This window comes from Pteronotus mesoamericanus, unplaced genomic scaffold (genome assembly GCF_021234165.1).
Source record: "Pteronotus mesoamericanus isolate MK-2021 breed Mesoamerican mustached bat unplaced genomic scaffold, CSHL_Meso_final contig_20, whole genome shotgun sequence".
NCBI lineage: Eukaryota > Metazoa > Chordata > Mammalia > Chiroptera > Mormoopidae > Pteronotus > Pteronotus mesoamericanus.
This window is the reverse complement of record NW_026555085.1, coordinates 78,821,616-78,845,111: the sequence shown is the minus strand read 5'-3', so window position 1 is coordinate 78,845,111 and position 23,496 is coordinate 78,821,616. Positions and strand designations below refer to the sequence as shown.

Here is a 23,496-nt window from a genome sequence, read left to right as displayed (position 1 = left end):
TTTTTCCATTGATGTTTCTAGGTGTTTGGATATAATCATCTGTTTTTACTGATTCAATACTTTTAAAAAAATCATGATTCCAAATACTTCTTTCTTAATAATAGAAATTCATTCAAAATTATACAATGGTTAACATGCTATATTAATTATCAGATAGTCTGATTTTCAATTTCATATTTTTCACACCACTAGCAATTTCCTATTGTTTATGGAGTAAATTACTTCGCAAGGTGTAACCTATGAGTTCTTGAAGCAGAGGAAGAAAAGAAATAAAATATGCAAGTGCCTGAAAGATGGCTTTTCATTCAGTCTTTTCTCCCTTCCCATTTATTTAAATTCCAACTTTGAGATTTAAAAACATTTTAATGCACCAGCCTGTTGCTATGGCTACAGCTCACAATACTGTACTTACTTCTTCCCATGGTGTTGGAAGTGCTATGGGAACCTATGACTTAAATCTTTGGCTCAGAAAAGGAAGAAGCTATACAAAAGGAGTAGGAATATGTGATGATTTGCTTTTCTATCATTATACTCCAGCCAGGGGTGGGCATAAGGCTACAATTCTAATTTAAACAGTCAAGTCTGGACATAACACTGGACACGGAGGTTTACAGCTCCTAGGGGCCACTAGACCTGTGTGAGCTGCTTGGTATTGTGGACGATAGGAGCAGAATGGTAATGCTGATTATATGTGGATGAAATATATGTCTTTAAAATCTCTTTATGTAGAAGTCATTTGATTCTCTATCTCCCAAGGCTGTGGAATTGCTGGGGCTGCCCCAGTCAAAAGAGAAAGAGAGGCCAGGTAAAAACTTCCTTGCTAGCTAGACGAGATATATATTACTTTCTTTTCTTCCCTTTCTGACATCACCCTCCAGACATTCTCAGACAACCCAGCAAGATTCAGAGTAAGTTCCTTCCAGAAGACTTACTGAAGTGCAAATATCAATGGTCCCGATTTCTGAAGACCACGGCTGAGTGCCTCCTCCATCCCTCTGCTAACCATAAAACTTTGATATATTAATGGGGCTGTCTAGAAGGGGAGGTGCTATAAACAAAAGGAGGAAGTTGGACTCGATTTCTATTTGCTGTTGGTTCTATGTATTCTGCTCCAAAAGTAATACATTTGATAAAGTATGCGTAGGTTCAATTTTAGATGTGACAGAACAATCAAAAACTACTTATAATATTTCAGGCTTGACTTAAAAGCAATACAGTCAGAGAAGAAATACAATATTTGTATTAAGGATTAGTTAGCTGATTAAAGTTGAAAGGAAGGAAGATAGTTTCTTGAAATAGCGATCTTTCTAAAACACTACTCTCATCACTCTTCTGCTAAAACACTTCAATGACTCTTTAGGAATAAGAATCCAACTTAGCATACTAAGCCCCGTGTGGTACAGTTTCTCATCCCCATTCTTGGCTTCTCTTTCTCTAGCCTGTTTCCTGCTATTCTGTGCTCTTAAAAGTGGCTACACAGGCTATTTGTTAATTCCCCGAAGGCCCCATTTTCCTCTCGTACCTCTCCTATAAGGAGACAAATCACTGTGTGCACATGGGGAGTGTGGTGGGCATTGGAGGAAGGAAGGTAAACATTTTTATGTTTATGTTAGAGGAAGAAAGTTCTAGCAGCTACCAAGTAGGCAGTAATTTGAGACAAATTGACTAAGAATAATGATATTGTCCAAATTTAGTGACCCCATCCATCTTTAACAATGAAAGGGCCCATGCAACATCAAATAGTAACTAAAGGCTGGTGGACAATATGTATTATATAGAGAAATAATAAAGCCATTTTTCTTAACTTGTATATCAAAAAATATTGGTGAGTGGTTAATATAATTCTTCATATCGCAATCTGATGTTTTTGCTATTGAATCACCTTCCCTTGGGGCTAGAAAAACATTAACTTCATTACTGCTTCACATATTAATCATGGATAATGAAAAGGCTATTGTTTATTCTAAGAGGTTCCTGTCTACACACTATCGCAAATAAAACTTTAAAGGCTTTGATCAAAATACACAAATGGCATTTGAATTCCATCACTCAAGCATGATAACTTTAAGTCGAAGCTCACTACAAGAAAAAAATATCTTTAATTTCTTACAAAAGAACAACAGTAGCAAGAAGGCCTATGGACCAGAGTATAGAGTTAACAGGCAGCTGCTTACTTTGCCATAGGCCCAGTAGGAACTTTGACATCTGTTGGAAACCCCAGAACAGAAACACTCATCACATCCTTTATGATTTTCTTCTTGCAAATTGAAGAAGCCAGATTTGCAGCGGCTGCAGTCTCCTCCTTCAACATTCTCCTAGAAGTAGAAAAGTGTGTTAGCAACAGAGGGGCCCTTCAAAATTAAGAATTGTCTCTATTTCTGTGTAAGGAAAATAGAAACTATGTAGCCTTCATTTCACCTCTCAAAAGCGCTTAAAGTATAATGATATTTTAAAAAATCCCATTTGAAAGCTCTTTAATAAGCTATACCCTTTCTGATTGCATGGATGAGAAAGAACACTGGACACTCACCTACTGTCGCAAAAGTTACCATTTGGTCTTCCTGCATGTCAAGAGTGTGAAGTTAGTATTATGATAAATACAGAAATAACTTAAACTGGCCAAAATCAGTTTGGTTCACTATTCTCTATTGTTGAACCACTTTGTCTTAGAACACATGATACATGACAAAATTAAAGACATTAAACTAATACATGGATGTATAATAAAACATTGATATTATATAGATGGTAAAATAATTTTCACATTGTATATTAAAAATGCGTACACTTGAGGAAACATAAGAATCTGACAGGTAGAGAAACCAGGGCAAACAGTCATAGTATCTCCATAGAGAGATGACTAAGTAGAAAAGGAGAGTTTTCCCTGCTTAATTTTCACAGTGTTTTCTTTAATACAATAGTATAGCCAGTTAATCATGCAGTGATATTACAGAACAAAATAATTCTCATTTGGTGACTGCTCTCCAGATTAGTTTCATTAATTCTAGTCCCAGTATACTGAAAAATTATTTGCTTATAGGTGGGCCTATAATATAGGTTTCAGCCCAGGGAAAGCTCTATGACAAAAAACTAAGAAGGGTGTAAACTTTCAATTTAAAGAATGGCTAAACGTGACTAATAATAATTTCTAAATAAAGGTTGCTTGTTTTCCAGGAAACAAATTTTTAATATTCCCTATATATGCATTTGTTCTACATTTTTCCTTTGCCATGAATTCCCTTATTACCTCAATTCTGAAACGTTCCTTATCCTTAGAGATCTAACTTCTCACTCAGCTGTTCCATAGCCCTTTATACACTACTCTTTATAACCATAGAAAAAAGTATAGCTATTTCTTCTAAGATTGTTCTCTACAGCTACATACCATAATCTATTCAGAGGTAGAAACCCTATGTTTACTTATCTTTAGAGCACCAGGGTTCCTGGATGAATACTGAATACCAGCTTAATAAAATTTTATTAAGTTTAAGTCAACCTCTTAGCAGTTGTGTTTTTCATGCATAGTAAAATGTTATGCACATAGCAGATGCTTAATAAAAATATTTTATAATAAACCAAGATTTTGCAGGAAATAGGGATGATAAAATCTGAAAACATAGAAGGAAAAATAAGAAGAGTAAGAATAGCATGAAAAAAGAGATAAATATATCAGAATAAACAAATAAAGAATTTCTCCTTATATCCAAGAGAAGAGTTTATTTGAAACTAACTTTTTTGACTCTTACTTTCTATGACCCACTTACAAACTCAACCCCCTCTACGTTGCTGGAGCCTAAACAAAGGGGTATCTCTAGGCCTTTTTCACATGTCAAATTTTAATATGTTGATATGTACACAAATTCAATTATTGCCATAGAAATTCTTGCTAGCTTTTATTTCTCAGGTAGATTTCAGATATTTTTGATATGATAGATGTCAGTGAAACTAATCAAGCTAATTTCAGACCTATGGTGACAAATAAATCCCCAAAACCCTGAAGTTCAAAGTATCTTCAGAAGAATACACAGGCAGTAAAGATGAAACATGTATAATTATAATTGGGCTTATCCCATTGAGGAAACAATACAGCTGTTCTGTACACTGTGTTCTTATGTTTTTGGTCTAATCTATCTTTCATTTATTCTAATTTGAAAGCTTGTAATATCACCTTTCTGAGATTCAGATTCTGTTCAACAATAAGAGATTTGGGGACAGTCATTACATTTTTCTTAGCTCCATTTTAGACTGGAAATATGAGCTTGAAAATATTATAATTAAATCATTGCAATATTTAATTTTATCTAATGACATGAAGCAACAAATTAGAGTAGGAATTTTAGGAACTACAAAGAATGGTGGGTCAAGGTCTCTGTATTTAAAAGCCAGCATCTGGAGTTGGGTAAAAAAGTGTATTTATAATCAGCTATAATGCAAGGTGGACCATAACTGCATCTCAGAAATAAACTAAATTTGGGGAACGTAGAAGCGAAGGAGCTAACATGCCTACTATGAAGGTTGGAAAAGGCTTTATGGCAGTAGTGGAATTTGACCAAAACCTTGAAGTGTGGTTACAAAATTCAACCTATTGCAGCAGACTGAATGAGAAAGCCATGATATCAAAGATACTGTGAACAAGAAATAATCCAAAGAATAGAAGGTTTGTTCATTACATATTCTTTTAAAACACATGTATTAAATATTTCCTGTATGCTAGGAACTTCACTTAGTACTTGGGTTCCAGTTTTCCTGACCTCATACAGTGAACATTATGGCTATCCTAAGAGATTTATATAGTTTCCCTTAGGAACTGATAAGTCTTTAAAGGTTATTCAGCAGGAGATAAATCAATAGAACTATACTTGGTATAATTAAGTTGGGAGTAGCAGGCAAAATGTCTATGAAATGTGAGATGCTTGAACAAGGAAAACTTTCATTACAATACTGATGCAGTAAATAATTAATTCAGCAGGTTTGAACTGCTCAAACCCTGCACAATCCAAGTTGAAAGACTGTCCCTTGACCAGCTAATGGGAGGTAATCCATAAGCCCTTGGAATTTCTTGCCTGATAAGACTGCCTTTGTATACTGGGCCAGGGGTCATGCCAGATATTTTATGCAAACATGTAATTTGTGATGAATGCCTAGTTTTTTAACTGTGGCCTTGGCCATATTGTATCAGTTTGACCTTTGGGGGCTTTGGAGACTGAATAGTTAAGGTCAATCACATAAGTGCTCCCTATCTACATGGCTGACCCCCAGTAAAAACTCTGGACACCAAAACTTGGGAGAGTTTCCCTGGGTGGCAATACTTCCTACGTGCAATCACATCTCACTGCTGGGAGAACTGAGCATTCTCTGTACTATTCTACTAGGAGAGCATACCTGGTGTTTGCACTTGGTCTCTCCTGTGCTCTTCCCTATACACCTTTTGCCTTTGATGATTTTAATCTGTACCCTTATACTCAATAAAGCAAAACCATGTGTATGAGTTCTGTGGGTCCTTTGAGTGAATCACTAAAATCGAGGGTGGTCTTGGGGACCCTCACATACCATCGTAAAGATCATAGGAAGTCTGTACCTATATAAACAAGTCAGCCAAGTGGTAGTTTTGCTTTGTTTATTATGACAATCTTTGAGCCAATATATTTTAGATCCTGTTATAACTCAAGCTAATCCTCGTCTACCTCCCCACACCCAGTTTACTTCACCCCTCTTCACAAGTAATTATCAACCCTTATAAGATTTGCACACATCTCACATAGAAGTGCAAAGCAAATCAGCTTAAAGCCAAAATGTTAAGTTACCAGATTCCTACTTTTTTAGTTTTGAGTCTGTACCACACATTTTCTTTAGTGAGTGGCAGCTCCTAATCATTCAATTGAAAACGGCGTGGTCCTAATTTTTCTCAGGCTCTACTACATTAATATTAAACCAAATATTAAACTAAAACTAAACAGTAAATACGGTAGATGTACTACCTATTTACATATCTGTTTTTATGGCCTAGTTAAAGTACTTTTGAAGCTGGTAAGAAAATGAAAATCAGGGAGAAAGTCTGTTTAGCTCACTAGATCTTAGCTTCTGGGCATGTCTCGACATGTATAGAATTAATTAGTTATATCAGGTTCTACTTTCTATTTCCTTTTCCAACCTCCCTCGAGAGGATACATCTCTAAATAATTTATTATTTTAGGATTGTGTTTACAAGGTTTCCTATGAAAACAATAGTAGTTTTAAAAGTGATTACCAGAGAACATCAGAGTTTGATAATATAATTTAGATGTTTTAGAGTGGCACAATTCAAACACAGAAGCCTAGTGGACAGGATTTTTATTGCACACTCATAGAAACAAAGGTTCACCACCTTCTAGTAGTTTGTTAATATACATGGCCTTGGCAGCTTGAGTCTCAATTCTTTTTATGAGCTCCTAGGTGGGTCACTGCTTTTTCAAAACTTCTCTGTGACACGTCAACAACTGTCATCCACAAAGCAACCCCTGATTGTATTCCTGATTCATTCTTGGAAGACCCTCTTGATATAAATGGTTCAGGACTTAAATTTTCAAGAACCAACCTTCTGCTTTATGGGTAGGTTTTTATGAGAAATTTCCTTTGCTATCAACATCAAATTACTAGTAAATGTTTTGTACCTTATTTTTCATTGTTGCTTTATCCTCTATTATTATTCATTTGTTCATCAAATTATCCCAGAGCAACTAATACAAGGCATTATACAAGACGCCAGAGAAAATATAAAAATGTCCTCAAGAGGATTATAGTAAAGGAAGTAAAAGTATAGATAACCAAGCAGAATACAAGGCAGGAGGAAGTCACTGCCCTAAGGCGGGTACTAAGCACATGCTTTGTGTCTAACTCCAGAAGCATCACCAGTGTCCTCCACATCTCTGAAGGAAAAATAAAACAAAAGCCATAAGGTTGAAAGAAAAGATGTATCCCAAGGTTTGCATGATAGGATTAAAATAGGCTGCTGCAACGCTGTTCTCAGAAGTTTCCACCCATAAGAGTGCCTACTAGAGGATTTTTTTTAACATAAATAAGTAGACACAAACAGGAAGACCACCACTTTTTGCAACTTTTTCTTGCCATTTATGTTATAAGATCTTCAAGGGCAAATATCTTATAATTTATCACCATCCAACACAGTTTGTAAAGCGTAGATGTGAAACTAATTGATCCTAAAAATCTAATAATGGTGAGAGTTTTTTTGATTCCAGCTCAAATGCCATTTTGGTCATTAGAAGATTTCTCTCTCATTTACTTATTATGTTATCACTTCTTTGTATTTATTGACTTTTATAAGAGTCACAGTAGACCCTTGAACAACACAGGTTTGAACTGCATGGGTCCACTTATAAACAGATTTTTTCAATAACTATACAGTCGGCCTTCTGTATCCCCAGCTTTTGTATCATCAGATTCAACCAACTGCAGATTGAAAACAAAATTGTTGATCTGTAGTTGGGCATGTGCCATTGAAAATCCAGGGATGTGGTGGGCTGACTAGATGCATTTCAAATGGGCAACTTTTGTCAATCTGGTAAATTTACTTTAATACTTTATTTACTTAAATTCCAACAGTGACTCTTTCTAATTTATAAATCATTGGCCATTTTTACACATAAGCCTGTGAAATAGGTGATTTCTACATTGCTCCAGACTTTCCCTTCTAAAGATTAATATTCCCTTATATCACTGTACTGTCTTAAAAACAAACATTCTATTTTCTTGACTTCTAAACCACAATACTAGACAGCTACATTAACAGAAAATAAGTAGGAACTAATAATAGTCGATTATTTTTCAATTGTAAATAATTATAATGAATATTATTGACTTACATAGTATGATAATAAAAGGTGTCAGTTCACTTTAGATTGGTAGATCTCAACTTGGTTTTCATTATCGTACCACTAAGAAGCCTCTTAAGTTTTTTTGTTTTTTAAATAATCATTCCCACCATGGAATTTTATTTCTATGGGTATACTATATGTATAGATGTATCATGTGAATATGGTTGACTTATGCATAAAATGAGTATGATATTCTTGCTCTTCAAAAACCAATTTTTATCCCTTTAGAGAGAAATGTGTGATTTAGAAACATATTTCTGTTCAATATATTCAGCTAAGTATCTAATGAGATATATTGTGGACTACCCTACAAAATATTTACAAGAAGTGCCCTTTCTTTCCCTTCTTACTCTTTTCCCCTAAAAGCAAAGGTGAATTCGGAAAACCTTAGTATGTTTTTCTTCTTGAAGTTAGATACTGTTGAGTTGACATCAATTTTCTTTTTGCTATGATGCCCTCACTATAGTTTCTCTCTAGAGAAATAGTCATGATAGTTTCCCTCTATTATTTCTCATGAAGCTGCCCTCTTATAAATTAGGTACAACCTCAGCAGAACATGTTTAACTATGATTGTTAGTCAACTAGGAATTCTATTGACAAAGTGACCAGAAATACCTCCAATGACATTTAAGTTAATTTTGTGATAATTGTTTCTGGAATTTTGCAGTTATGCTTGCTTTCAGAGGGAGTGTCTGTAGTCAATTACATATTTTCCTCTGTTATGGCCTCATTCTAATGCATCCTAGCACTAAAAGAAATTAAAAGAAGAATAATTAGCTAATTAGCAGTATTTGTTGAGTGCTTATTCTTTAAATACTATTCCAAATTTAAATAATAAATGATGTGTTTCAAAGAGAAATATAGAATGAAGTAAATGAAAATTAGCTCTCACTTTACACAAGCTTAGCTTTCAGTATTAAAAATTGATTAACATAATATTTTGAAGTGTAGCTGTTGCAAAAGACAAATACCTACATGTAGTTCTTATGCTAAAAAATTCACACCTGTAACTTAAATTTGGAATCAAACATATAAATTGAATTCCTTTTGTAGAAATGCCCAGGGTCCAAGCCTAACAAGATAATGAGCGATAATTCCTGTGCATAAGTGGAAAAGAAGAGGGAAATCAGAACACCGATAAAAATATTAGCACACACCGTAAAAATCCTATTGGGGGAAGAGAATGGGAACTTATTTCTATTATAAAAAGCAATATTAATAAACAAAAAAGTGATCCAGCAGGCATTTATGATATATATTATGTTTATCTAAGGCTTCAGGGCTGTAACTACACCTATTTAGAGTCAAACAGGTAAGTTTCAATGTCATTACATTCCAGATTCCAAAACATGAATGAGACAGTTTGAAAGACTGTTAAACTTTCACAATTGTTTAGTTTTTTTCCTTCCTCCTTTTTTATGTCTGAATCTCTGGGTTATCTTTTTGTAGTTCAATGATGAAAATGATACATAGGATTCATATCATCACAGAGATGAGACAGATAATAAACAGGATTGCAAATTTTGAAAAGATCATAAAGGTAAAGAAAACGAAGTTGCTGGTGATCATGGCACAAGAATGATTTATATGGGAGGATCCAGAGCAGCTTTGCTTAGAAAGAGGAGCAGAGCATTGAAATAGGCAAGGTTTTCAGAGCAGTCCCAATAGAATCTATAAAATTTCAGATTTAGAAAGAGCTTGGTGATTCAAGAAACCTAAGTAAGGCTGGAAGACGGTGACTGAAGCTCAAGAACATTCTGGAGAGAGAAGCCAAAGTCAGATCCATATAATTCAATGTAAGTCAATAAGAACTTAATGAAAAGGGCAATAAAAAACCCAAAGCAAAGCAAGGTAAAAATACAGACTTTGATTCTAGCCTTTTATGTCATTATTCATCTTTCTATTTTAAGACTTTCATAAAAGTAAAAGCACATGTTCAAACCTAGATCAAGGCCAATTTATATTATTCTTTTCAGAGTCTACAATCCAACTGACCTGTAATGGATCACATGACACCAAAGTTCAAAAGAGCCAGTTTCTAGCATGTGGTACTTAAATTAAATACCAAGAGTCAGAATAGCATTTACTTTCAATTGACTTGTCATATATCTGAGATATGCTTCTCTCTTGTAATTCACCAAAAGCTATAGAAATTGCAAAAATTTTAACAATGCATAAAATTAGTAAATATTTTTGTCTTGAACTGGCATTGTTCAGAATTATGTTTTGAAATATAATTAGGATATTGTTCATTAATATCATTGTTTAAACAAGGATATAATAGAAAATCTTATGTGTAAAGGTGATAGTAGCTGATATTATATTAAAAATTTTGATCCAGCGATTCCCCTGCTGGGACTATACCCTGGGAACACCAAAACGCCAATACAAAAGAACCTATGCACCCCAATGTTCATAGCAGCACAATTTACAATAGCCAAGTCTTGGAAGCAACCTAAATGCCCATTAGTAGATGATTGGATCAAAAAATTATGGTACATATACACAATGGAATACTACGCAGCAGAAAGAAAAAAGAAGTACTAAACTTTGCGACAGCATGGATGGAACTGGAGAGCATCATGCTAAGCGAAATAAGCCAGGGGGCGAAAGACAAATACCATATGATCTCACCTATAAGCGGAACCTAACCAACAATGCAAAGAAGCAAGGAAAATATGACCAGCAACACTGAAAGGAAAAGAAATCAACAGAGACAAGAGGGAAGGGGGAGGGCAGGGAAAGGGAAGGGAAGGGGAAAGTCAAGGGTCATATAGCAAGGACTCATGGACAAAACCAAAGGGGAAGAGCTGAGGAAGGGAAGGTGGGAGGGGGCAAGGGAAAGAGGTGGGGGGGAGGCAGAGACAAATGTATTTTAAAAGTAAATAAATTAAAAAAAAAACAAAAAAAACAAAAAAAAATAAAAATTTCATATATCTCTATAAATCTAGAAATCCTTGTTTCCTTTAATTACAGAAATTTTAAGTTAGGAATTATTTTTAAAGCACCAGAAAATGAGGTTGAAAAAATTAACATTTTTTTCTCTGTGCTTCAGATATACTTTTAAATAAATAATATTTAGGTATATTTGAATCTCACTTCACTTTCATCCTATACACTTCCCTAGTTCTTAGAGTTAATCACTCTTCTGAAATTAATACTACATATTACATCCGTATATTTAAAAATTTTAAATTTACATATGTATGTGTCTGCACAATATGGAATTGTTTTATGTTTTACATTACATAAATAATAATGACTTTTGTTCTCTTCTTAAGTTTCTGAAATTTATCAGTGTTTGTACATGTGGACCCTATTTCACTCATTTGAACTGTTTGTTGTATCAGTCTATATAAATACGTTACACTTTATTTTTCTTATTTATTTGTAGGTATTTATATTTTTTCTAATACTCAATATAACAAGTCGCCCTATATTAAACACATTTTATATATTCTTTCTACATATCATATGATATTCTTTAGGGTAAATGTCTAGATGTGAAGTTGCTGGCTGACTAGGTTTCAATATCATAATGATGTTAGATATTGCCTATTGTCCTCCTTAGGTTTTAGTACTAATTCATGCTAATAACAACAGTGGTAGACATTTCTATTTTCCTAGATTTCCAGCAGCACTTGGTATTATAAGCTTTTACCCTATGTGAAATTTTATCTTTGATAATCTTTTAAAAATTTATCTCCATTTAAAAATATTTATTACTAGGTATCATATAGTGTTTTGCTATTCTAAATATTTTTATTACATTTTCTAGTCGGTTATCACTGATTCATAGAAATGCTATTGTTTTTCATAGATTGATTCCCATATTCTGCAATCCACTAGCACTCTCTTCTGGATTCAATATTTTTCTTTGTGAAGTATATACATCACTAAGCATTTTTTTCCAATGAAGTTAGACTGTGAATGGTAAACATTAACAATAATCTGATATTTGTCTGTAGTTTTGAAACTTTTTTTCTTCCTTGACTGGTGGCCAGGTTTTCTACTATGAGCCCCTGTGGTGGATTTCTTTTTTTTTTCTTTTCTTCAAACTGAGAATGTATCATTTTCATTAATTTTTTTAACCCTCACCTGAGGATATGTTTATTGATTTTAGAGGGAAAGGGAGAGAGAGGGGGAGAGAAGGAAACATCAGTCAGTTGCCTTCCCTACACACCTGTGCCTCCACCAGGGATCAAACCTGTGACCTATGAATGAGCCCAGACCAGGATGGAACCTGCAGACCCTTGGTGCATGGGATGATGCTTCAACTAACTGGGCCACCTGTCCAGGGACTCTTTAATTCTTGATAGTTTTTTTCTTCTTCATTATTCCTTGAATATCGTTTCCACTCAATTTTATCTAATCTCTCCTGTAGCAACTCCTGATGAACTTTTGTTGAATTTTAGCATTCCCTCAACCATGCCACTTAGCATCTCATAGTTTTATTTCTTTATCTCCCTACATCAGTTCATAGTTAATTTCCTCATAGTCTGTATTTCTGATTTCCTATTCAGCAGTTTCTAATCTCTTGTTCAATCATTCACTGAATTTTAAATTTCAATGACTACGTATTTTTTTATTTCTAGAAGTAAATTTTAATGACTTCTTTTCCAAGCCTGGAAATTGCTATTTTATTTTAATATAGTGTTTTATGTTGTGTTGTTTTTTCCTATTATTTCTTTTTTGTTATTTTATTTTCTAATCATATTTTTATGATTATACATTTTTGCATATTTTTATTTCCAGGATTTCTATGATTACACATTTTTTGTGGCTACACAATTTGTCAGTTGAGGCTATACTTCCTTTCCTGTGGGAATACCATCTACCTGGCTTGTTAAAGAATTCTAGCACATAAAGAGAGAATAAAACTGACCCCATTCCCATGTGGCATACAGGTTGGGACTACCTGTGCTGCTAATTTTTCCCCACCTAGAGAGCCAAAGGAAAGAGAAAATTTTCTAGCCCCAACTCCTGGCTTGCAGGTGAATCTTCTAATGCTTGTTCTGCTATATCACTGTCAAGGGGCACTTTGATAGTCCAAGCTTAAGTGAATTCCATTCCAATTACCTTTTGTGAATCTAAATCCTAGTTTCAAGTCCTAGAGAAGCCACTAATACTCCACACTTTAACTCCCCTGTTAGTACAAAAGACCCACCAACCCTATGACCTTAGTTGCTCAGTTTTATTGAGCTTATACTTAACTTAGTTTTTCATTTTTGGTCTGACATCTAAGAAATTTCCTTTGTTTCCTGAATCTACATGATTACAAATTTATTTGCTCTCTTTTACCCAGAATACTGTATTTGGGATGACATATATGAAAAAAAGTGGTACCCACTTTTTTAAGTATGGAATTTTACCAGAACTTTAGCCATTTAAAACTTATAATAAAAATTCTTTAGGTCTGAATTTTTAAAAATGTCTACATGCTCAAAAGATATTTCTTTCTAATGAAAATTATGAAAAACTACTATATATTATAGTGTGAGGGAATAAATGTGCAAGATGGACACATGGATATCATTTTATTTGAATTTAAGTTTTAAGCATCTTAGCTTCTCTTTGAAGTTTTATTTATTAAATAGCATTTTGACCTATGTGTTTTTTTATAATCATTTGATACCTATGTCTAATCATGCTTTTGTGAAATAGAATGAGCTATCAATCACATTAGCTCTACATTAATAAATGTTTCATCATTTCAATTGTGCACATATCTTGTTGAAACATTAGGTATTTATTTTTCTTGTAAACAAGAGGCTACAGGCACTTAATTATAGAATATTAGATACACAAACATTGTGATATAATTCTTTTTGCTGTATGCATGTAATTTGTGGTTTTTAAGACTATGAAGGTATTTAATGACTCTGTTGTTTTTTCCCTGCAAATTTTTATCCTAAAAAATTAGTTAAGAGCTTATAGTCATCTATTTACAATATCATACAGATGAAAGACAACTATTTAATGATGTTAGTTACTTCATTTTCCTTCTCTGTTATGATTTGTTAATTGCTGTTTATTATTGTGTTTTAATTAACTGTGTAGAGCTTCAAGTGTCTTAGTAGGAAGCATTTTTCCTATTAGGATTGTAATCACTCTCCATACAATAATAAGGCAGGCAGAGAGCAGGCAGTGTTTTCCTTCAAACTCTGCTAATGGCTAAATTCTCTTGCTCCAAACTTTCTCGCTCTAGTTATCAAAGAGAATGAACAAAATGAGACCTCCATCCCCCTCACTCATGTTACTCTTTCCTTGCCAATACCAGGCATTTCCACTGAATAAATGGAGTGGGTATAAAAGAACCTTCCCTTTCTTTTTTTTTCCAGTTTCCTTTCCTATATTCTAGAAATTGGGGCAGTTTCTATTCCATTTTAAGCGCACCTTGGCCTGTCCTTTATTTGAGCAAATGATAAAGAATCAAAATTTCTGTGGAGTTTAGAAAAGGAATAAAGGGCACACAGGACATGTTTGGATAAATATAAGGGAAGATTTAAGAGCCTACAGGATTATCCCAAAAGACATAAAGGATAAAGACGGAAAGTGTTGTTAATAAGCCATCACCAACAGACTGCTACACAATCTGGATCTACTAGACCAATTTTTTCATTTCAGATAATATTTGATTAAAATGTATTGGCTCTAAAAAATTTACTGTGCTGCAACACATGACAATTCCTTCACTTGAATTGTGGCCTGCCTGTTTGTTTACTATCCAAAATAAGTATTTAAATCACCCCTGATGTATAACATATATTTACTATGTAATTATTAGAATATTTAGTTTGATATTTTATACATTCTTGCCCCCAAAATATACACTTAACATTAATACTAATATTTACTTCTTGTGTTATGGTTAGTGCTTATATACCTATATATTCCCATATAACTGTAAACATATCATTTTCTCTGCTTGGATAAGACTAATGAATTACTAAAAGAAAGATATTAATAGAGTTCTATCTATGATTGAGAGCAAAGAAAAAAGTAGAACAAAGAAAAAAGTAACATTTATTTTTACATCAGTATGGCATGCTACGTTTTCAAAGGATTTTTCATTCTCTCAGCTAATTAAGCTAACACTGTCTGATCCAAACATTTTGTTACCGATTTTTATAGCTATAGGAAATCAGTTTGATCATTTAAGACTTGTGCATGCCTCTGTGTTTCCTCTACATGTATAATCCGCAGGTGTAATTCATCCTTTGATGTTAACATGATGAGCTACTAGCTGAGCATGTACAACAAATAAAGTTTCATTTCTGAAAATACTCTTGGGAGGAAATATTGAGTCTTTAATCAATTCCACTAGGGCTTCTAACATTTTTTGGTAATTAAATGAAAGAGTTTGAATATGATATTTTCAGACCTATGTGGGATCAAACTGCAGAATATTAAAAATCCAGAATGAAACCCTTGAAGGAATCATTTTCAGAATTAGATACAAAGCTAGAATAGGTTTGAGTGTACTATAGTTTTAAAGGGCTGCTATTTTTAGAGCTATACAGTTCTAAATTATACTAGATTGTTAATGGGGAAAAAGTGTTTTTGCTATAACATGACACAATTCTTAAGGTAATTTGCCCTCTGCGTATCTGCTGGTTTTTAGACAAATGGCCAGTATTTTGTTGCAGTGAAACTGGTAGTCTTCTAAAGACACTTACAATAGTGTCAGGTACAGAATAGGTAGCGGATATAAACTGGAGAAGTTGTAACAAGTGCTTAATGCCAGCCGACATATCAGAGAAGCCAAGGAAAATGACCTTCTGTTTTGACAGTGGGACATTACCGGAATAAACAACGTACCTTGCAGTTACAAGGTCCAAAACAGGGGTCTTCATTTGTGCTTCCTTCGCCACTGCAGTTACAGGGTTTGCAGTCTGGGTAGCCAGTGTAGCCCCGGGCACACCGATCACAGTTTATCCCCCTAAAGCCAGGTTTGCAATGACAGGACCCAGGAGGCAGGCCTAAGAGAAGATGAGATACATATCAACATTTTTAAGGTAAATATATAATTTAGCCCCTAAGTTTTAATTATAAACCTTTAAAACCCATTTTCACACAAAAATCAGATTCGTGGTATACATCAAAAAAGAACAGTTAAAACCAAAGAATAGAAGGTTTAATTGGAAGTTGCCTATGATTTGCATACATAGCATTTTCTACGTATTTTTTAACGTACCAAGAATTATTATTATTTTTTTTAGAGAGAGAGGAATAAAGGGAGAGAGGGAGAGAAACACTATGAGAGAGAAACTTGGACTAGTTGCCTCCCATACACACACCGATGTGGAACCAAATCTGCAACCCAGGGAACTGAACTAGAGACCCCTCACTTTGCAGGACAAGGTCCAACCAACTCAGCCACACTGGCCAGGGCCTAAGAATCTTTTTAAAAGATAAAATCTCATAGAATTGACCAAAATTAAGGCTAGAGAAAAATCACTGCAATGGTCAAGGAGGAATTCTTATAACTCTGACAGATGACACTAGATGAAGACTATGCAACTTGTGTATGTACCTGTTGGCTCATAAGCCCCCTCAGACAAATATAAAATGGAGAAGTGCTTTGGTGTAAAATTATACTACTTAAAAAAATTAACAACTACAATATAAGTACACCATCACTTAGCACCACTAACAAAAGGCTAAATGTGTTCATGGGAATAAATATAATGGGGATGAAAAAATAAGAGAGAAATGTGAGCAGTTTAAATTTACTTTTCAAAAAAAAAATTGGAGAAATGCAAGACAGGTTTTTTCTTGTCTTTGATTGAAAAAATAAAAAATGCATGCATGAATTAATAGACATAAGTTATTAATCTTCAAAATATAGAAGAATAAAAAAGAAAATCAGTAAAATATACTTCACTCAAAAAATAAAGGGAAGGATGAGGAAAGGAAACATTATGGTGAGAAAAATAAACAAAGAATGAGTGTCATATTTCACAGAAATAGAACAAACATTTCAAAAATTCATATGGAACCATAAATGACCCCAAATAGCCGCAGCAATTTTGAGAAAGAAACACAAAGTAGGAGGGATCACAATACCGGACATCAAACTACACTACAAAGCCACTATACTCAAAACGGTCTGGTACTGGCACAAGAACAGACCCATACACCAGTGGAACAGAATAGAAAGCTCAGAAATAAGCCCAGATCTATATGGGCATCTAATATTTGACGAAGGGGGCAGAAGCATAAAATAGAGCAATAATAGCCTCTTCAACAAATGGTGTTGGGAGAGCTGGACGGCTACATGCAAAAAATTGAAATTGGATCATCAGCTGACACCATTTACAAAAATAAACTCAAGATGGATAAAAGACTGAAATATAAGTCGCAACACCATAAAAGTCCTAGAGGAGAATATTGGCAGGAAACTCTCAGATATCCCACGCAGCAATTTTTTCACTGATGTGTCTCCTAAAGCAAGGGACATAAAGGAAAGAATAAACAAGTGGGACCTCATCAAAATAAGAAGCTTCTGCATGGCTAAAGAAAACATCAGCAAAATGAAAAGGGAGCCAACTCTATGGGAAAATATATTTGCTAATGATACATCACATAGAGGTTTGATCTCCAAGATATATAAAGGACTCCTTGACTCCACTCCAAGAAGACAAACGATCCAATCAAAAAATGGGCAAAGGACGTGGGCAGACGCTTTTCCAAAGAAGAGATACAGAGGCCCAGAGACATTTGAAAGGATGTTCAGCATCGCTAGCCATAAGAGAAATGCAGATCAAAACCACCATGAGGTACCACCTCACACCAGTCAGAATGGCCATCATAAACAGATCAACAAACAACAGGTGCTGGCGAGGCCATGGAGAAAAGGGAACCCTAGTACACTGTTGGTGGGTATGCAGACTGGTGCAGCCATTGTGCAAAGCAGTGTGGAATTTCCTCAAAAAGCTGAAAATGGAACTGCCTTTTGATCCAGGGATTCCCCTGCTGGGACTATACCCTCAGAATCCCAAAACGCCAATTCAAAAGAACCTATGCACCCCAATGTTCATAGCAGCACAATTTACAATAGCCAAGTGTTGGAAGCAACCTAAGTTCCCATCAGAGGATGATTTGATCAAAAAACTATGGTACATTTACACAATGGAATATTACACAGCAGAAAGAAAAAAAGAACTACTACACTTCATGACAGCATGGATGGAACTAGAGAGCAGTATGCCAGGGGGCGAAAGACTAATACCATATGATCTCACCTATAAGCGGAACCTAACCAACAATACAAAGATGCAAGGAAAATAAGACCAGCAACACTGAAAGGAGAAGAAACCAACAGAGACAAGAGGGAAGGAGTGAGGGGGGAGCGGGGGAGAAGGAAGGGAAGGGTGAAAGTCAAGGAACATATAGAAAGGACTCATGGACAAAACCAAAGGGGTAGAGTTGAGGGAGGGTGGGAAGGAGGGAGGGGGCAAGGGAAAGTGGTGGGAGGAAGGCAGAGACAAATGTAGTTGAAAAAATAAATTAATTAATTTAAAAAAAGAAAAGAATGAGTGTCAAACATACATACTAGCTATATAGAAATAAGATAAACAGTCTCGCTGTTTCTATTAAAAACATGTGCATGTAATGTTCATAAGGGATTCACAAAATAGTGAGAAATGTAAAAAATAAAAGAGTAAATATATCTTAGGAAAGCGTGTAGAAAAGCAAAAACTGTTGTAATAGTATTAATAAGGTCCAAAGTAAAATTCAATTAAAAATAGACTGACAGGACAAATTCCCATTTTTACATTGATAAAACTCCGATAAAAAAATTATGATTTAAGTTTTTATACTTATGTTCCAAAGAAGCACTAATTACAAGTACAAAAAATATAAATTACAAAAGATATGAAATTAAAAAAATTGTTCAAATTCAATGTCTGAGATGACAATTTTACCACTTTAAATATTTATAAATAAATAAATTAGAATAAAGATATAAAAATTTGAATTATATAATAATATTTAATTAAATGGTATATGGTATACAATATAAATATTTATTTCAGTTTATCTATGAGTATTTCACAAAAATGTTCACTTTCTCAAAGCAGAAATTATTTAAGGTTTGCTTCCTTCACATAAACTACTTCTAGATTTGTACCAAATTCTGTAAAAAATTAGGGTTAAATTAATTATGAATAGCAAAGATAAGGATACAATTTTATACAAAATTAAACTTGTCTTAAAATTAGTAAATAAGTATATCTCCTTAGTAAATTTTAGTTAAAGGGAAAAATCAAGACTTCAATTCCAGATTAAATAGTTTTCTAAATAGAAAATAACAGCAATGAAAAATAATGTCAGTGGAGAGTGTATGATGGGCCTTTTTCTTAGATTAAATAGTATAACCTCAAGAGATGGTGTCTATGGAATTCTATTCACCCATAAAAGAGAAGAAAGTTTTACCCTTTGCAACAGTATGGATGGATCTGGAGAACATTATGCTAAGTGAAATAAGCCAGTCAGAGAAAGACAAATACCATATGATTTCACTCATATTTGGAATCTAATGGACAAACTGAACTAACAAGCAAAATAAAGACTCATAGATGGAGAAGAGATAACAGCTAGTGAGAGAGGTGTGGTTAGAGGGTAGAGGGACTGAGCAAAAAGGAAAAAGGATTCATGGACTTGGACATGGACAACAGTGTGGTGATTGCTGGGGGTAGGGGGGATCTAAGGAGACTAAATGGTAACAAAAAATATAATAAAATAATTTGTTACTAATAAAAAAAGATGGTGTCTAAATATAATAAATCACAAAAAAGAGATTTAAGCCTTTTATTTAACATAATAAAGATACCATAGAAGAGATACAGAATAAAAATGTATGAAGGGTGGAGTTAATGAAAGCTGTGGTGTGAATGACACATTTGTTTGTCTTTGAAGATGAAGATTCAACAGGCAATATTCAACAGTGAGTAAAAGTACTGTTAAGAATATTTATTCAGATATTGTTTGGAAGATAAGTTCTCCCAAAAGAACTTAATAGGAGACGAAGCCCAATGTGATCATATTTGGAAATAAGACTGGGAATGAATAGGTTGATGAGGGCATGACTGCAATTTATTTTATTCCTTTCCTACTGTTAAAATTTTACTTTAATTGTTTTTATAGTAATCGAAAATATGTTTATGCAAAAAAACTTTATTAAAGCATTGGCTATAATAAACAGAGATTGGAAATAATTAATATCTATATAAAACTGAGTGGGTAAATAATTTATGCTACACTCATATAATTGTGTATTATTCAGGGGCTAAAACTAGATTTCAAAGATGATTTTAATACATACCAGGAAAAACTCATTACATAAAGTTAACACAAAAAATGTTAATCTCAGGATCTGTGCTGATTTACCACTGCGTTACATACTTACTTTTCTATTTTTTATTTTTTATAACATTTTAAACAATAATACACATTTAAAAAATCAGGGTAGAAAGTTAAGTAGTATTACTGAAAATAATGTAGTTTCGTTGTAACTATAAAATGATAAGGGACCATAAAATGAAAAATGACCTTAATAATTCACCATTTGAATATTAAAATAATTGTATTTTTAATCTTTTAGGACTTAAAACTATATGGCTTAAATTGATAATGCTACCATTTTATGAAGAAAGCGGGGAAGCTGAACCGTACCAAAGAAACATTGACAGACTTTTAACTTGAAAGTCTTTGTGGGGGGAAATCTAGATTATAGCTATGATCTATTTTAGTGCTCCCAAAGAGTAGAATCCACTCTTAGAAATAAAAGGAAACTGTTCCAGACATGAATTTTCCACTTAACCTTGGTCAGCAACTCTTCTGTAGCTCCTAAACATTTTACACCAAGGAGTTTTTACAGCATTTGATTCGTAAATGTTTTGAGTTCATCATGAATTTCAATCCTCAGAGAAAGTATTTGGCATATTTTAATTCAGCCTCTTTCCCTTCATAAAATCATGACTAATACTTTTAAGTACATTTCTTTATGAGCACTTCTTGTTTTCCATATTATCTCCTCTAATCTCTCTTCGCATTACAGCACACACCCCCTCAATGAATCCTGCTCTTTGGTGATAGAAATGATTGAAGGTACAAACTATCTAATAAACAACAAGACAAACAAAAAAAGATATACAGTGCTGATTTTTGATTAACAGAAGGTGCATGTGCATAGATATGTACAAATATGTATATACGTATATAATGTAGGACAAATTATTTAACTCTTGCTTTTAAAGCATTAAAATTACACATAAAATTAATCATTGAGATGAATAAAAATTGTTTCTTTGAAGGAAATTTGAGAGATACAAGAATAACTTTATTACATGAATAAAATTTACTGTAAAATATTCTTCCAAAAAATCATATTTGGCTTTTAGTTGTCCTGTCATCAGAACAATGGCTCGATACTATGCTATGGCTCTCACCTCGTTGAGCATGCTTTTCATCCTTGACACAGACTTCACTTAAAGAACCAATTGGGTCACAATGGCATGGCTGGCACGGTCTTGGATTATTTGGAGATACCTAACAAAAATATTAAAATGCTTTTAATTGAGTGTAAAGAAGACACCAATATTTTTAATTTCAACAAACTTTTAAGGACCAATTAACTATAACAATGGATTGAAGATTCTATAGAGAATACATTCTATAGAGAAAATTATAATATAAGAACTTACCTTTAGTATATGTGTGCAATTTCTAATATCCATTTCTTAAATGGAGAAACATAAGTAAAGGGGATAGTACAATAAACTCATATATTTTTGTTACCTAGATTTAACAACGATCAAGATTAATTATTCAACATTTACCAAAATTTTGCTATGTATGTTTTATCAAATCTTATCCTTTGTTGAAATTATTAAAAAATATACTGAATAAAGTGTATTTTAATCCCTACATATTTGAGTATGCATTTCTTTCATTTATAATGACAGCATTGTTATCGCAACAAACAAAAATATTTGTTTGATACTCTCTAATATACCTTCTCTAATAAAATTTTCCTGATTGTTTTTTAATTACAACATAGTTCAAAATTAGTAAATTTTACCCAAATTAATTTTCAACAACTTTTTCACATTGATCATTGCATAATTGTTAAAATTTCATATTTTATGCTTAAATATTAAATATTTAAATTAACACTTGGTTTCCTGAGGACACATTACAACCTGGGAAGAAACAATGTAGGCTCCATAATTAGGAAAATTGGAGTTCATATCCCAGTGTGGCCACTTATTGCTATATGGCCTCCTGTAACTTATTTACTTCTTTGCAAAATGAGAATAATAATAACTACAGTGATGTTATTAAATTAGAAAGAGGATTGACTTATAAGATCCCTCATGTATATTAAATACTCAGTATAACTAGTAGCTTTTAATGGTACAATATTTTCATTAAAGAAACATAGACTATACTAATATACTGTGTAGACATATATATTCCAAAAAAAGAACTAAATTACTTGCACAGGAAATACTGAAATATGTACACTTTTGTGTCTTCCTTCATTCAACACAACATTTTAAGATTTATTCATGTTATGTGCATCCCTAGATCTTTTTTAAAAAATTGCCGTGTAGTGTTCATTTGCATGAATGTACCATAATTTTCAACCCATTTTCCTGATGGTGAATATTTGGGTGATTTCCAGGCTTTGGTTAGGTCCTATAAAACAATTTTATATGTCTTTTTGTGGTCATGCTTTATTTAACTTGTGTAAATATCTAGGAAAAGAATGCTTGTTTTATAGAATATGTGTATGTTTGAATTTATAAGAAACTATCAGCATTTTTCCAAATGAGTAATAACATTGTATATGATCACCAAAAATGTATGGGAGTTCCAGTTCTTCCACATCATCTCTAGTATTTGGCAATTTGGTATTGACCATCTTTTTTAGTTAGCCCTTCTAGTGGGTGCGGCAAAGGGATATTTGGCAATCACTAAGCCATTCCCACCAATAGTGGGTCCTACCGCAGATCTGCCATTATGAATTCATAGCAGATCTCACTATGAATTTAATTTTCATTTTAAGTACTTATTGGCTATTCCTATATCTTCTCTTGTAAAGTGTCTTTACAAGATGTTCTATAAAGATGTACTATAAAGATGTTCTTTATTCTAGGAACATTTTATTTTCTTTAAGTTTTAGGTCTATGGTCCATACACAAGTAAGTCTTTGTGTGTGGTGGGAATAATTATTGAGATTTTCAAAGTTAACCTGTTATTCTAGCACCTCTTTTTTGGGGTGGGGCATAATACTTTCTTTTTCTCCTTTGAATTATTTTGAAGTATTTATTTAAAATCAGTTGATCATGTGGGTCAATTTCTGGCGTTAAATATCAGAAGCCCCAGTTCTGTTCCATGGATTTCTTTGTCCATCCTGTGCTAATAGCTTACTGTCTTGTTTTCTTTAGCTTTATTAGCCTAGAATTCAGAAGTGTAAGTGCACTAACTTTATTTTTTAAAGAATATTTTGGCTATAATAGTTTCTTCACATTTCCATACAAATTTTAAATCAACTTGTCAATTATAGAAATATTTGTTGGGATTTTTGTATGGAATCTAAAAATAAACATGG

The 23,496-nt window shown here is 33.4% G+C and overlaps 1 protein-coding gene across 1 annotated transcript in view; it reads right to left on the bottom strand.

Moving 5' to 3' along the window:
* The window catches only part of LAMA2 (laminin subunit alpha 2), a 525,989-nt gene that overhangs the window by 279,720 nt on the left and 222,773 nt on the right, over nt 1-23,496 (bottom strand). Inside the window, exons 9-11 of the mRNA XM_054569946.1 lie at nt 21,329-21,428; nt 15,693-15,853; nt 2,175-2,315 (exon numbers count right to left, since the gene is read on the bottom strand). Coding sequence (XP_054425921.1) covers nt 2,175-2,315; nt 15,693-15,853; nt 21,329-21,428 — 402 coding nt within the window. The remainder of the gene's footprint in view (nt 1-2,174; nt 2,316-15,692; nt 15,854-21,328; nt 21,429-23,496) is intronic.